Source organism: Chrysemys picta, chromosome 25, assembly GCF_011386835.1.
Source record: "Chrysemys picta bellii isolate R12L10 chromosome 25, ASM1138683v2, whole genome shotgun sequence".
In the NCBI taxonomy this organism is placed as follows: Eukaryota; Metazoa; Chordata; order Testudines; family Emydidae; genus Chrysemys; species Chrysemys picta.
The window spans coordinates 13,822,733-13,837,241 of NC_088815.1; the positions used below are offsets into that span (position 1 = coordinate 13,822,733).

General features: G+C 59.7%; 1 protein-coding gene across 4 annotated transcripts; it reads left to right on the top strand.

The window, feature by feature from the left end:
• Nucleotides 1-1,035: 1,035 nt before the first annotated feature.
• On the top strand, nt 1,036-14,400 carry OCEL1 (occludin/ELL domain containing 1). 4 transcript variants are annotated; one of them, XM_042861949.2, is made up of 6 exons: nt 1,036-1,228; nt 3,986-5,204; nt 6,289-6,482; nt 11,114-11,285; nt 12,644-12,694; nt 13,360-14,400. In XM_042861949.2, exons 2-6 carry the CDS (start codon nt 4,077-4,079, stop codon nt 13,477-13,479), a joined length of 1,665 nt encoding a protein of 554 aa, XP_042717883.2. In that variant the 5' UTR covers nt 1,036-1,228; nt 3,986-4,076; the 3' UTR covers nt 13,480-14,400. The 4 variants fall into 4 exon arrangements, with proteins under 4 accessions (XP_042717883.2, XP_005278986.3, XP_042717884.2 ...); XM_005278929.4 differs by having other exon boundaries at nt 1,037-1,288; XM_042861950.2 differs by lacking the exon at nt 1,036-1,228 and adding an exon at nt 1,299-1,555.
• The last annotated feature ends 109 nt before the right edge of the window (nt 14,401-14,509 follow it).

Here is a 14,509-nt window from a genome sequence, read left to right on the forward strand (position 1 = left end):
GCCAGAAGGACTCATGGGTCTCCCCCCAGCCCCTGACTGTATGTGGAGCAGCCAACAGAGGGGGACAAAGACCCACACGGTGATAGCCTAGGGTACATGAAGTGTCGTAAGTTAAGTAGCTGTCAGCACAGTGCCCCCTGCTGGCTGTGACCTCCTATTACAACAGAAAAAAAGTGGGTCCTGCACCCTACCCCTCTGCCTCATCTAAAGAAACGGGGCGTGGTCATGGCCTCCTGAAATCTGCCTGTGAGCCCCAGGCTAGGACCCCGCCCAGGCTAGAGAGAAGTTTATAGACTCAGTGATACTAAGTGCAACAAAGGGGTGGGCGACTAGAGCAGTGGCAAGGAAGGGGTTAGGCGTGCCTGATTAGTTCAGGGGGATAAAGAGCCAGAAAGGTGCCACGTGTCATGCTTAAAACAACCCAGCAAACGGGAAATGTTTTTCTATGTTGGCCCAGCCCAAATCTGATTAGCTGCGGGGGGGCTGGTCGTGCCGCAGCCCCAGAAAGGTGAATGATCCTGCCCCTCCTAATTGATTGGAGAAACACTTCAGCCATAGTGCAGCAGGGTGTGCTGAGACAGAGCTGGGCCTCAGGCCGTGTGGACGCCGATCCTTCTGCCCCAGTGGCCCAGCCTCAACCATTTGATTTAAAGGAAAATCTTCATTATCTGCTAGCAATATTCTGCCTATGGTACACAGCTGAGTCCAGCCAGTAGGGGGCAGTGATCACCCTCATGCTGTTCATAACCGTACTATTGACCTCCCCAGTGCTAGCCTACTACCGCTGCCAGTTCATGGAGTTACTCCTTTAGCTCCAGTGGGAGAGGGGTCTGTACTGGGCTGCTGAAGCTCAAAGGCTCGAATCCTGTTGGCAACCCAACTGTCGGGGGGTCAGTAGGAATCCACGGTGTCTGTTGGCAGGCACAGAGATCTCGCAGATTTTATTTTTGCTGGTAGTGGCCCTGTCCCCGCCACCAGGAAGGCTTGGCTGATGGGCAGGAAAGCCAGGCGCATGGGGGGGGGCGCACCATTGGAACTCCCCCCCAGGGGTGGAGCTTATCATCCGGCCACACAAGAGCCCCAGCTCTGCACACGGGGCTGCCTGGCGGCTGGGCACAGTTAATGTTTAACTCATTGTTTTACATTGGAGGCTAATAGCGCACCACGGGGAGCAGCTGGGCCGGACGCCTTCACAACACCCCGACTTTGCCGGGATGACAGCAGGAGGGTGAGGATCAGCCATGAACCCATGTACCCCGCAGCCCGTGTCCCCGCAAGGGAAGGGCAGGTAATGGCTCACACCGTTTTCTGTTGGAAATCCTGGGGGCCCTCCCCTCTTGAGCGTAGGCACAGTCAGTGGCCACGCTGGGAAGGCTGGAGTGGCCTAAGATCCCCTGCCGCTGGTGCAGATCCTACAAACCGGTCCTGCCCTGGCTCCTCCCAACCGTCTCCCCCGGTCCGACTCCGCTGACTGCAGCGAGCTGCTGCTGATTCGCGCTGGAAGCAGAAGTGGGCCCCGGGCGTGTAACACGGGGCCTGCGGTGGTGCGGCCGGGGTAGGTCCCACGGGCGCAAGCCCTGCTCTCCGCTGGTACAGCGCAGCCACACCAACGCGAGAATCCCCAGGGCAGCGGAGCCCCAGGCCGGAGGGGGTGTGCGGCTCCCTGCTGGACTTTGTGTGATCCAGGGTAAGGCAGGGCGGCGGCCCCGCTGTGGCTGGCTTTGCCTAGAGAAACCGACGAGATCCCCGCTCGTTAGGGCCGGGTGGGAATTTTTCAATGAAATGGTTTTTTCCACTTAAAAATGCCAATTCATCAAAACAGAAACGTCTGGTGGGAAGGCGTTGGCTCGGACGGCCCGTGCATCAGGAAGGCATCTCAGGTCTGGGACAGCCAAGGGGCCGGGGCTCACCTGGGATGACAGAGGGGGACGCTCAAGTCCTTGCTCCAAATCAGGCAGAGTGGGGACTTGAACCTGGCTCACCTGTGTGAGGGCCTGGGCCACTGGGCTATTCTGGGGGTGGAGGGAGGGTATCTCACTCACTCTCATGTATGTGGGGGTGGTTGAAAAATTTCCAAAGCTCTTGCGGGGGGTTTTCCAATCTGGAACAAAACCCAAGAATACTTGTTTTCCAGCCAGCCCTAGTGTGAACGCCCCCAGGCCCTCTAGAGATAGAAAACAGGAGCTCCAAACTTCTCCTGGGGTCCGTCTCGCTGTGCCCTCCGGATGAACAAAGTCTCCCTGGGCAGGAGGACCCGTCCTTCAGCTCAACAAGTAGCTGCTCACGCTGTTAGTTCCCCCAGGTCAATCCCCCAACCCAGCCAAAGGCGTTGTTCCCCCCACATTTCACACACACACACTAACTTCAATTGTTAGTGTCTTTTTCCATGGGGTGCTGATCGGCCCCCCCGTGATGTTAGCCCTGCACTGCAGGTGGCATTAGTCAGGTGAGTGCAGAGGGTCGTATCCCTTTAACTCATTCGTGAGCCAGCTAGTGGTGCTCACCATGTTTTAGAAGGCAGCCGGGCCGGCAGTGTGATGTAATCCGTCCTTGCATGTTGTGTGTCCTTAGTAAACATGGTTCTATGGACCCCACCTTGCCTGGGTGGCTGTTCTGGTACAAAGGGAAAAGCCACATCCCCACCCCAGAACCAGCCGGCGACGCCCCTGAGTAGAACCCAGGTTTTATGGAGGGGCTACGGAGCCAGGTGCCCACGGTGGGTGAGAAATGAAAAAGCCCGAGCAGTCTGGAGAAGGGGAGAGGACTCTCCTTAGACGTGGCGGCCTTTCTTTTGTTAGCTGCTGCTGTTATTTCTGAACCGGATGCGCTCGGCGGTGTCAGGGGAGCAGCAAAACGGCCAGTGAAAGCCGCCGGTCGGCGTGGCTGTTTGCATGGGAAGAAGGCCCTGGAGAAAGCTGGCTGTGCCAGCCCAGAACTCCTCCAATTGCTTTTCACGTCCAACAGAGATTGTGCGGCCCCTGAGGCTTGGGCGATGAGCTGAGAACAATCCCAAACAGCCAAGAAATTCTCTCTCTAGTCAACGATAAGGGCTGACAGGCTGCCCCGTTATAGCCCAGCCTCGAGTGGCATTAATGGGGTGGGTGCCCGGGGCACCCGAGCCGAAGGGGCTGGTTACTGGTGCGGATTCCTACGGATGGGGAAGAATTAGAGTGTAAGAGTGGGGGTGACGTCACCATACGCCAATCAAAAAAGCACTTGATAAGTTCATGGAGGACAGGTCCGTCAGTGGCTATTGGCCAGGATGGGCAGAGATGGTGTCTCTAGTATCTATTTGCCAGGAGCTGGGAATGGGCGACAGAGGATGGATCACTTGGTGATTCCCTGTTCTGTTCACTCCCTCTGGGGCACCTGGTGCTGGACACTATCGGAAGACAGGATACTGGGCTAGATGGACCATTCGTCTGACCCAGCGTGGCCGTTCTTACGTTCTTTATGTTCAGATTGTTCCCTTGGTGCTGAACATTTATCAATCAGCAGTGACCGATGGGGGAGGAGCCGCAGGCCCAAGGCAACGCTATAGGAGAGGAATTCGTGGTCTGAGCCTGGGCGTTGCTGGGTTCAAAGCCCTGCTCTGGAACCCCTCTAAGGTGCACACCAAGACCACAGCCCCGTTGCGTTGTACATACCCAGCGTGAGACAGTCCCTGCCTTGAAGGGCTCAGTCTAACCAGACGAGGCGGCTAGCGAAGCACACAGATGGGCAGTGACTTACCCAAGGTCCATGGGCAGGGCTGGGACATGAACGCAGGTCTCCTGGCCATTAGCCACTAGACCACACTGCCCGTCATAGGGCCAGGAGGCCACTGCAGCTGCTCGGGAATGGAGAGTGGGACGAGAGAGCACGATGCCAACTCTCACCAAGGGAATCTGATTTGCCGATGTAATGAATAAACGAATGGGCTTGTAGCGAAGAGCCCATGAACCTCAGCGTTCACCTGTCCCTGTTTCTTCCCTCCCTCCAACAGGAGCCCGGCCAGCCCGCAGAGAGGAGAGCTCCCCACGGTCCCAGTGGTGCTGATGAGACTAGAGACTGAAATGCTGTGACTCCTTGGACACATGGCAAATTCTACCTCCTCTAGGGAGAAGAGGCGGCCCATCGTGGAGTCGGACGGAGACCCGCTAAACTCCTCCTGGCAAATGTGGCCCTCACAAGCCTGGACCAGAGCATCCGGCAGGTCCTACCCCGGCAAGAGCGACTTGTCTGACTCTTTCGATTCCTCCGCCCGTGAGCCTCCCCTGCCTGCCCAGCCACCCGTCGGGGACGTTCCCCGCAGCTCGGAGAACCAAGAGGCCTCTCCCTTGAAGCCCGTCAGGCGTTTTATCCCGCGGTCGTGGAAGAACTTTTTCCAAAGATGGAGGCGAGAGCCCGAGCCGTTCCTGCCGCTGGCCTACGCCGCCGCCCGGTGCTCCCCACCCGTAAGTCCATTGTTAGATCGCCACGGGCCAGCCCGCGAGGGCAGCTCCAGCAGCGGTTTCCAGGAACCCTCCTGGTCCAGCCCCTCTGAGTGTCACCGGGAGACAGAGATGTCTCCCCCCAAGAGCCAGCAGGGCCAACCCGCCTTGCCGAGCTACGAGGAGAAGCTGGAGGCCTACAACCTCAAGTACTCCTACATGAAGTCCTGGCCAGGCTTGCTCAGGCTGATGGCCGGGCTGGAGCTGCTCTTTGGCGGCATGGTCTTTGCCTGTGTCTGTGCCTACATCCAGAAGGACTACCAGTGGTACAACCTGTACGGCGGGAACCTGCTGTCAGACGGCCTTTTGGGGGAAGGCTATGGGTACAATTATTACGGCCCCATGACCCCCTTTGTGCTGGTGGTGGCCAGCCTGGCGTGGCTGGTCACGGTGATCCTCTTGGGGCTGGGGGTCACCATGTACTATAGGACCATCCTCCTAGACTCCCACTGGTGGCCCCTGACGGAGTTCGCCCTCAACATCATCATGTTCCTCCTCTACATGGGGGCGGCCATCGCCTACGTCAACGACGTGAACCGCGGCGGCCTCTGCTACTCCCTGTTCGCCAGCAACCCACTCATAGCCGCCTTCTGCCGAGTGGAAGGGGGCCAGGTAGCGGCTCTCACCTTCCTCTTCATCACCACCCTGCTCTACCTGGCCGGGGCGCTGGTGTGTCTGAAGATGTGGAGGCACGAGATGGCGAGGAAGCAGCGGGAGGCCTTTGAAGTGCTAGTGAGTCCTCCCCCGGGATGCGTGCCCCAGAGCAGGAGGGCAGCTTCCTAGCGCTTCTGCCCCCTTCCCTGTCCCCAAGGCCCGGCGCCTTCTCTTGGCTCTGGGAAGGATTCGCCCCATGCAGGCACCTCCTCAGTTCCAGGGCTACAGGGGCCGGGTTGCACTCGTGCGTCAAAGGCTCTTATGGGGCATTGCCGGGAGGCAGAATGCAGGCCCACCTAAGCCACACCCCCTCCTCCTTTTGACACACCCCCTCCCTCCTGCAGCCTCCCTACTGCTCCCCCCTCCACCCAGGCCTGCCAGGGAGTTCGTTGTGCTGGGGAGCTCCCCCGGGGGGCTCATGCCTGGCTATCTGGTATGAAAGGGCGCCAGGGCTGTGAGTAACCTGGCCCTATGCCCCTAGCCCCATGCGCGGTTGCATTGTGTGGGGTAAGCCTGTGGCGGAGAGGCCTAGAAAGGTTGGGGCAAACCCCGAGCTGCAGACAGGGGCGGTTATATTGGCTCCGGGATTAACTCCGTAGGAACAAGAAATGGTTCCATGCAGTGGGATCCCAGTGGGGACCCACGAACCGAAGCCTTCCAGAGATGCACAAGTCATCCTTCTGGAGCCTCCACCCAGCCCAGCCGCCTGTCCCCAGCCCGGGCTGCGTCAGAGACAGCCATCACTCAGACTGTGCGGCTGACAGCTCGCTGGCTCTGGGAGGCAGTAACCTCCCTCTCTCGGGGTCTTTCTGCCCAGCCGTCAGGACGTGTGACTGCCGCTCCTGCAGACGTACTAGCTCAGGTACCTACCCAAGGTCCTGGGCGTGCTGCTATGGTTACCCAGCTAGCGCTGATCTCTGTATCTACAGGTGCTACCATCACACCCCCTGTGTGCCCTCGCCCTTTGCATGGGGCTGGGGGGTTGGGGCTTGCCTAACCCTCCCGGAGGCAGTGTCTCCCTCCAGTGGCTAGGCCATGCCTAGAGATTGGAGGCTGCTCTCGAGAAGGTGGAGTGTTCACCCAGGCTCTCGGAGCTCACTCTTCGAGGCCCATGTGGGTTGTTGCTTTGCTGCTGAGCCTCACGCCCCTCTGTCTCTTTAAGCACAATCCCGTCCTCCTGCAAGCCAGACCCAAGCGGATCTTCTTCCAGGACGAGGTGATGCCATCCGGGAGCCTCCCAGGGAAGGTCACCAAACAGCTGGGGTTCTCCGAGAAGGGCGAGGCGTCGGGGGCCTTGAGTTGCTCCATCCCAACAGGGCACACCCCAAAGCCGCACATCGTCCCCGACTATGTTGTGTAAGTAACAACCTGTGCCCCCCCAACCCCCCCGTCCATGTCCCCAGCTGCGGGAGCGGGCGAAGGCGGGCTCAGGGCTGTGTGCTGGTGGGTCATTAGCAGGAGGGTGGGGGGCTGAAAAGCCTGCACTGGCTTTATGCAGCACTCTCCATCCTGGCAGCTAAGGCATCAGACTGGGATCCAGGTGACCTGGGTTCAATGCCTGCCTCTGTCCCAGGCTCTCCAGGTGACCTTGAGCAAGTCACTGCATCTCTCTGGGCCTCAATTCCCCAGTGGGCGAATGGCCTTCCTGTGTCTACATAGACTCTGAGCTCTTTGGGGCAGGGTCTCTCCTGGCAGCTCCTGACGCAGTGGGGCCCTGAGCCTCTAGAGACGACTATAATACACATAATATCTGAGCACCCACCCAGCTCTGCAGGTATTTTCCTTCCTAATAAGTCCCCGGTTTCCTCCCGCCTCACGGGTTAACATTTTCCCACCATTTGCGGATCCATCCCTTGCCACCTATCTGTCACGGAGTTTTGGGGAACTCAGGGCCCTGCACCCCCGGCTTCCTGCGATTCACCATGACTCTCAGCCAGCCAGTAAAGCAGAAGGTTTATTTGGATGACAGGAACACAGTCCAAGACAGGTCTTGCAGGCACAGACAACAGGGCCCCCCTCAGTTAGGTCCAGCTTGGGGTCCCAGGGCATGCCAGCCCACCCCCCTTGGGGGGTCAGAGCCATCTCTGCCTCCCAGCCATCTCTCCAGCCTCCTTCCAGCCTGCTTCCAGCACTCTCCCTTCAGCGACCCCTCCCACAGCCTTTGTTCAGTTTCCCGGGCCCCGGAGTCATCTGACCTCCACCCCCCTCCTGGGTTCTCATGTTACAAGCTCAGGTATGTTCCCTTGGGCCGGCTCCCATCCCCCGATGCAGACCATCCTAGTCACACTCCCCTGTCAGCATTCACACACCCCAGCAAGAACAGTCCCAGTTCGTCACATCTCTCCCCCCTTCGAGACCGAACTGAGCAGGGTCACTTTAGCCAGTGACCCGGGGAAGTTCGAACCTACCCCCGTTCCCATGGATGCCCCCGCATCCCTCCAGTTCCTTGGTGAGAATTACACCAGGCCCCTCCAGTTTCACGCCCCCCCTTAGGTCGGGGGTGCTTGATGGCACTCGCAGTTCGCCTGTGGGAAGGTTTATGCGGCCTGTGCCCTTTTCCCACCCCCATACCTCTGGGGTTCCAACTGGGCTGTGGTCTTCTCCCAGCGCTCCAGTCTGGAGGTCTGTGCTTTGGGCTCTCTTGGTTTAGAGCCGCCCTTTTAACCTTGGCCACCCTCCGGAAAGGATCCTTTATGCTGGGCAAGGGTCCTAAAGCTGTTTTCCCCTTGTCCCAGGCCTTCCTCCCCCTCTGACAGGGGTCACAGGATCCGCAGTACTGTCGGACAGTAACAAAGACCCCAGGCCAGTAAAAGCTCCGTAGCAGCCTCTGCTGGGTACGCCAGGTTCCCTGGTGCCCTGAGAGGGGAATGTCATGGGCCCGGCACAGCAGCTGGCGGCGATACTTCTGGGGTACCACCAGCTGCCTCCTGATCCCCCCTGACTCCATTTTCCCTGGGGGAGCCCATTCTCGGTACAGGAACCCCTTCTCCCACAGGAACCTTTTCCGGCCACCTCGTCCCATGGTCTGTACCGCATTGAGGTCGGCCAGGTCCCTTATCTTCCGCAAGGAGGGGTCTCTCTGTAACTCGGCCTGGAACTCAGCAGCTGGGACAGGGATGGCCACCTGCTCTTTCTCGCCCGCTGGGTCCGAAGCTGCAGCCTCCCTGAGCCGCGTCCCTGGGCGTTCCCTCCCCACCAGGTTAGGGTCCTGCGCCTCAGGCAAGGCACCCCCCCCAAGGCCAGGGCGCAGGGCCCCTCGCCGGCTCTGACTGCGGGTCACAACCAGTGCCTTTTGGGGGTTGCTTGGCCAGTTCTCCAGGTCCCCCCCCATCAATACCTCAGTGGGCAGATACGGGTGTACCCCCACATCCTTGGGGCCCTCCTTGGCCCCCCACTTCAGGTGTACCCTTGCCACGGGCACTTTGACTGGTGTTCCGCCCACCCCCGTCAGGGTCAGGTAGGAGTTGGGCACCACCTGATCTGGGGCCACCACCTCGGGCCGGGCCAGCGTCACCTCTGCGCCCGTATCCCAGTATCCATTGACCTTCCTCCCATCCACCTCCAGGGGAACAAGGTACTCTCTCCGGAGGGACAGCCCCGCGCCCACCGTATAAACCAAAAACCCTGAGTCTGGGGCATCCAGCCCCCTAGAGGAGCTGGCCTGGGGCCCTTCTCTCTCTTGAGCAGTTGATAAGCTGCCAGCCCCTCTTGCGTGAGAAGCCTGCCCCTCGTCCGTCTGGGCCTCTACCAAGTTAACCCTATGCGGGTTCGGTCTGCTCAGTCTGTCCTTGAGCTTGGGGCACTGGGCCCGAACGTGGCCTCTTCGGCCGCAGTAATAGCAGCTCATGTCCTGTGGGTCCCCTCGAGCCGGTCGGTTGTCCCTGACGCTGGGCATTCCCCGTGGGAGGGGATTCCCCATATTCCCTCTTTGGGAGGTCCCAGGGTGACTCTCTCTCTGCATCACGGCGGGCCTGTTCCTTTGGGGCTCCTCCCTGCCACCCCCTGACCGGCTCTTTACAAACTCATCAGCCAGCTGCCCGGCGTGTCGCGGGTTCTCTGGCTTTCTGTCCACCAACCACAGCCTCAGGTCGGATGGGCACCGCTCATACAGTTGCTCCAGTACCAGCAGTTTAATCAGGTCCTCCTTCGTCTGGGCCCCACCAGCCCACTTGCTGGCGTATCTTTCCATGCGGACGGCTAGTTGCAGATATGAGATCTCAGGGGTTTTATCTTGACTCCGGAACCTTCCCCGGTACATCTCAGGAGTCAGCCCAAACTCACGTAGCAGGGCCTTTTTGAATAGTTCGTAGTCCCCTTTCTCTGCCTCTCCCAGTTGGCGGTACAATGCCACGGATTTGGGGTCCAGTAAGGGGGTAAGGACCCGGAGTCTGTCCGCGGGATCCACCCGGTGCAGCTCGCAGGCCGTCTCAAAGGCCTCCAGGAAGTCATCCATGTCCTCCCCCTCCTTGTATGGGGCCATGATGCACTTATCAAAGCTCCGTGCAGTCCTGGGTCCCCCCTCACTCACCGCAACTGGGGGTTCGCTGCCCTTCAATCTCGCCAGTTCCAGGTCATGCTGACGCTGTCTCTCTTCATGCTGTCTCTGTCTCTCATTCTCCTCCCGTTCATGCTGTCTCTGTCTCTCTTCACGCTGATGCTGTCTCTCTTTCTCCTCCCGTTCATGCTGTCTCTGTTGTTCACGATCCTCCAGCTCCCTCAGCTTTAGCTCTTTCTCCCATTCCAGCCAATTCCGCTCCCCGGATGCCGAACGTCGCCGGGAGGATCCTCTGCTGGCCGGCGAGCTTCGCCGGGGGGACCCCCTGCTGGCCGGGGGGGTCACAGCGCCTTCGGTATTTGCTGGGCTCCTCCCCACCCTTCCCCTAGGCATAGGAAGGAGGGGTCTCGGGAAGCCCTCAGCAGCGGGCTGACCACTCCCAGCTGGGACAGACACTGGTGCCTGCGCTGCATTTGCCAGGCTGCTTCCCTGAGACACAGGGATCAGTTCATTCGCGCGATCTTCCGCCTCCAGCTGGGCAATGAGCTGTTCTTTGGTGAGCCTCCCAATGCGCAGCCGCCTCTGCTTGCACAGCTCCACCAGGTCGCTCTTAAGCCGCTTGGCATACATCTTCCTGCTGGCCACTCACCGGCCTGTGTGCTCACAGCTCCCCACAGTTCCCAGGGGGACCCCTAGTGTGCCAGCCCTTCTCGAGGTCACCACCTCTCTGCCAGGGTCGAGCTGCAGACTCCTCCGCCCCTGGGACCACTCGCTGCGATCCCCCCAGGGGACCCTGTTACTGCAAAAGTCCTTCTCGCTGGTCACACACTCCCAGGGGTAATCACCGTCTCTCTCCCACTCTTCAGCGTGCCTGGTCCCCGTCAATCCCCCTTCGTTTTACTGCTCCCCAGTCACTTACTGCAGGAAGCGCCGTCCACGGGGTGCAGTAGATCCCACCGCTGCCACCAGTTGTCACGGAGTTTTGGGGAACTCAGGGCCCTGCACCCCCGGCTTCCTGCGATTCACCATGACTCTCAGCCAGCCAGTAAAGCAGAAGGTTTATTTGGATGACAGGAATACAGTCCAAGACAGGTCTTGCAGGCACAGACAACAGGGCCCCCCTCAGTTAGGTCCAGCTTGGGGTCCCAGGGCATGCCAGCCCACCCCCCTTGGGGGGTCAGAGCCATCTCTGCCTCCCAGCCATCTCTCCAGCCTCCTTCCAGCCTGCTTCCAGCACTCTCCCTTCAGCGACCCCTCCCACAGCCTTTGTTCAGTTTCCCGGGCCCCGGAGTCATCTGACCTCCACCCCCCTCCTGGGTTCTCATGTTACAAGCTCAGGTATGTTCCCTTGGGCCGGCTCCCATCCCCCGATGCAGACCATCCTAGTCACACTCCCCTGTCAGCATTCACACACCCCAGCAAGAACAGTCCCAGTTCGTCACACTATCTCAGAGTCCTTTTCCCCCCCTGTGAATCTCTTGGGGCTGGGTAGGAAGTACCCGGGGATCTGCTGCCCCGAGGAGAGAGAGAAGTACAAGGCCGTCTTCAGCGACCAGTACGCGGAGTACAAGGAGCTCTACCACGAGGTCCATGCGGCGCTGCAGAAGTTCAAGGAGCTGGACGCCATGATGAGCCGGCTGCCGCATCGCACGCCCAGCAAGAAGGTCAGTTGCTAAGCAGAGGGGGCATGGCACGGGCAGGCTGGAGCGGGGGTTGGGATGTGGGGCCTCTCACCTCTCGGGGACGGCTTCCTCTCCTGCCTGGCTCAGCAGTGGGGAATGTTTGGTGGAATGAATTGACGGGTCTCAGCTGATTTCCTACTAGGACAGGAACAGCCCACCAAAAACCCACTGGAACTAGTTGGCCCCTGTCTCGCAGTGCTGGAAAGAGGACCAGGGCTGGAGGGGCTGTGGAGACAGGTAGGGCACCCACCAGGAGCAGAAGCAGGTAGAACAATTTGGCCCAAGCCATAGACTGGTACCGGAGTCAGGCTAGAAGCAGCAGAGGGTCGATTGAGCCGCCCGCCAGGAACAACAAAGGAGCCGCTGCCGTTCTTGTGACAGAGCTGTCCGGAAACGTCGGGTTCCGCGGGTGCTTCCTTGAGGAAGCCAGTTCAAGTCAAACCCTTGTGGCCCATGAACCGACATTGCTCCTGCTGGTTTCATTAATACTCGGAGCAGACGCCCAGGGCTGATTGAGGGAAGGGGAAGCTGGTTGTCTGCTCTCTGTGCTGGGATGCAAGCCAACTCCGGGCTTTGCAGTCTGGTTATTTACCACACGCCGGCTTGGGGCGTGCGTGGGTGCAGGTGCGTGCGTGACATTGCTAATGAGAGAGTCTGACCTTCTGGGGCCTACTCCAGTCAGGAATTTCTTCCCACACTTTCTTTTAGCAGTGATAAACCAAACCTTGATTCAGTGTCTCCCCTCCCCACACACACACATGCTTTCCCTGATATAATATAGAATGCCTGCATCTGTAACATTCACTCCATGCATCTGAAGAAGTGGGTTTTTTACCCACGAAAGCTTATGTCCGAATAAATCTGTTAGTCTTTAAGGTGCCACTGGACTCCTTGATGCTTTCCCTGAGTCATTCTCTACTAGCTATACTCCTAAGACACAGAGGCTTGTTCGGGGCAGTTCCTGGTTTTCCGGGATCTGAGATCCCGGCTGGCAGATCAAAAGAGCAGCAGCATTTCCCAGCCAGGCCCTTGTCAAAGTTATCCTGCCGGGCGCCCAGCTGAAGGGGGGCTAATGTCCGCCCTCTGTTCCCAGAGGGTTGCTGGAGTCCCTGGCTGTCTGGTTACTGGAGCTGGCTGCAGCATTCCAGGGTCCCAGTCGCTGACTCGCCAGAATCGAAAGGTGCCAATTCCAAACAGAAAAATGTTTCCAAATCTTCTGGCCAAAGGAATTTCCGCTTCCCGCCAGCTCTGCTGCTGACCCAGGCTTGCAGGGGCTGCTCCCCGCGGCTGCCCGGCAGAGCTCGGCCAGGCCCCTTCACCCGCTGCTTTCTGCTCCGCAGGAACAGAGCCGGGTCTCCAACATCTGGAAGGAATACAAGAAGAAGAAGAGGGTGAGTACAAGCCAAGGGGCGGGAGGCTAGTAGGCAGACCGGCTCAGGGGGAACGCTGTAGGCTTGGAGCTCGCCCCATCACCGGGTGTGATTGCAGTCTGTGTAGATGTATCCAGCCCGCGTCCCCATTTGACCAGTGCTTGGGGCATCGCTGGCTAAGAATTCTCCCAACAAGCAGGGCCCCTCTGGCCAATCGGGGGCTCTCGGGCGTTCCCACGCGTGCGGCTGTGGAGCCCTGTGGTATGGAAGAACCAGGACTGGGTTCAAATGACTCTAACGGGGATTCTCTATGAAGGCTGCTGGATGCAGCTAGAACCCGTGATTCCCTTGGGGTCCCTAGACTGGCTGACGTGGTCTTGTGCCGTCTCTTGATCCTGGCCTGTCCGGGGCTGCTCACAACAGGGCGGCTGCAACGGCTCTGGCCTTCCCAGCCGAGGGCTCGGGCCCCGTACAAAGGAACGTCCTCAGGTGGGGGCGCTCCCTGCCTTTCCGCTTGGCCCGGTCGCTGGCAGTGGGGACACAGCTCTCCGCAGGGTCGGGAGCGCGGGGCAAATCCCGGATCCTCCTGGAGACCCTGCTCCCCGGTTTGGGGGAGGGAGGACGGGGGTGAAGCCCAGATCTAGCGGTGGTGATCTGACAAAGGACCCGTCCTCCTGTCCTTGCAGGACCCCGCCTTCCTGGAGAAGCAGGAGCGCTGCGACTACCTGAAGAAGAAGCTCGCGCACATCAAGGCACAGATCCAGGAGTACGACCGGACGGCCAAGGAGGGCTCCATGTACTTCTGAGCCTGGCACCTGGGGGGTGGCACCATGCCGCCCCTGGGCTGGTTCCCAACACCCCGGCCCCCAGCCCTGAATTGCTCTGGGGCTTGCCGATGTCTGGGGGACCTTGGCCAGAAAGAGAGCAGGATACAGGACACTGGGGACTGCTCAGGGGGCTGGAACAATTTGTATAGTGGGGGGGCTGAGCGCCATGGACCCAAACTGTAAACCCTGTATATGATGGAAACCACTCCAAGCCAGGGGGTGCGGCAGCCCCCTAGTTCCTGCACCTATGGGGGTGCTTGTGCCTTGTGGCTCCTGTGCATAACACACCCTAGCTGGGTCACGTGTGGGTCAGGCACCATCCCTGCCCCGTGCTGCCCCCGAACCAGCAGTGCTGATGTGCACTCTCCAGGTGGGACTGAAGCTGGGGGTGGGAGGACTGGGGCCCCAGGCGGGGCGGGGAGTGGTGCATCGCTCCTGCTCACGGGAATAGGTAACTGGGGTGCGCCGCACATCTGCTCCAGCCAGCAGCATCCAGACCCTGTGGAGAAGCTGTGAAACTGGACAACGCTTCTGGCTGAAGGGAGCTAGTGTGACGGGGGATAAAACACCCCCAGGCCTGGCTCTGTGCTCATTTCATGCTGGTGTAAAAGCGGGAGTCACGGCACTGAAGACAGTGGACTTACGCTGGTCTGAATCAGGTCGTTGACTTCAGCGGGGGCAAGACTGGGACCCTGACTCCTGGAGCCCTGGGAGCCAGGCCAGAGATTGCCTCTTACGCGCATGACTTCATCGCCACGCTCACTTACTCTGTCTGCAAAGCAGCCATGGGAGGAGGGGGGCAGCGTTCATCTGTGCAGCAAAACCTGAGCTTTGCGGGGTGCCCGTAACTGTCTGTAAGGAGCGACGGCTTCGCCTTTGAATAAAAGACACCTGGCCGTCCGTGTGTGAAATCCCTGGAGCCAGCAGGATCAGCCCTGCCCTGCGCTGGAATTCCCCTGGAGAGGGTCCCTGAAGGGGGGTGCGGGAGGAGGGTGATGCTCTTGCACCG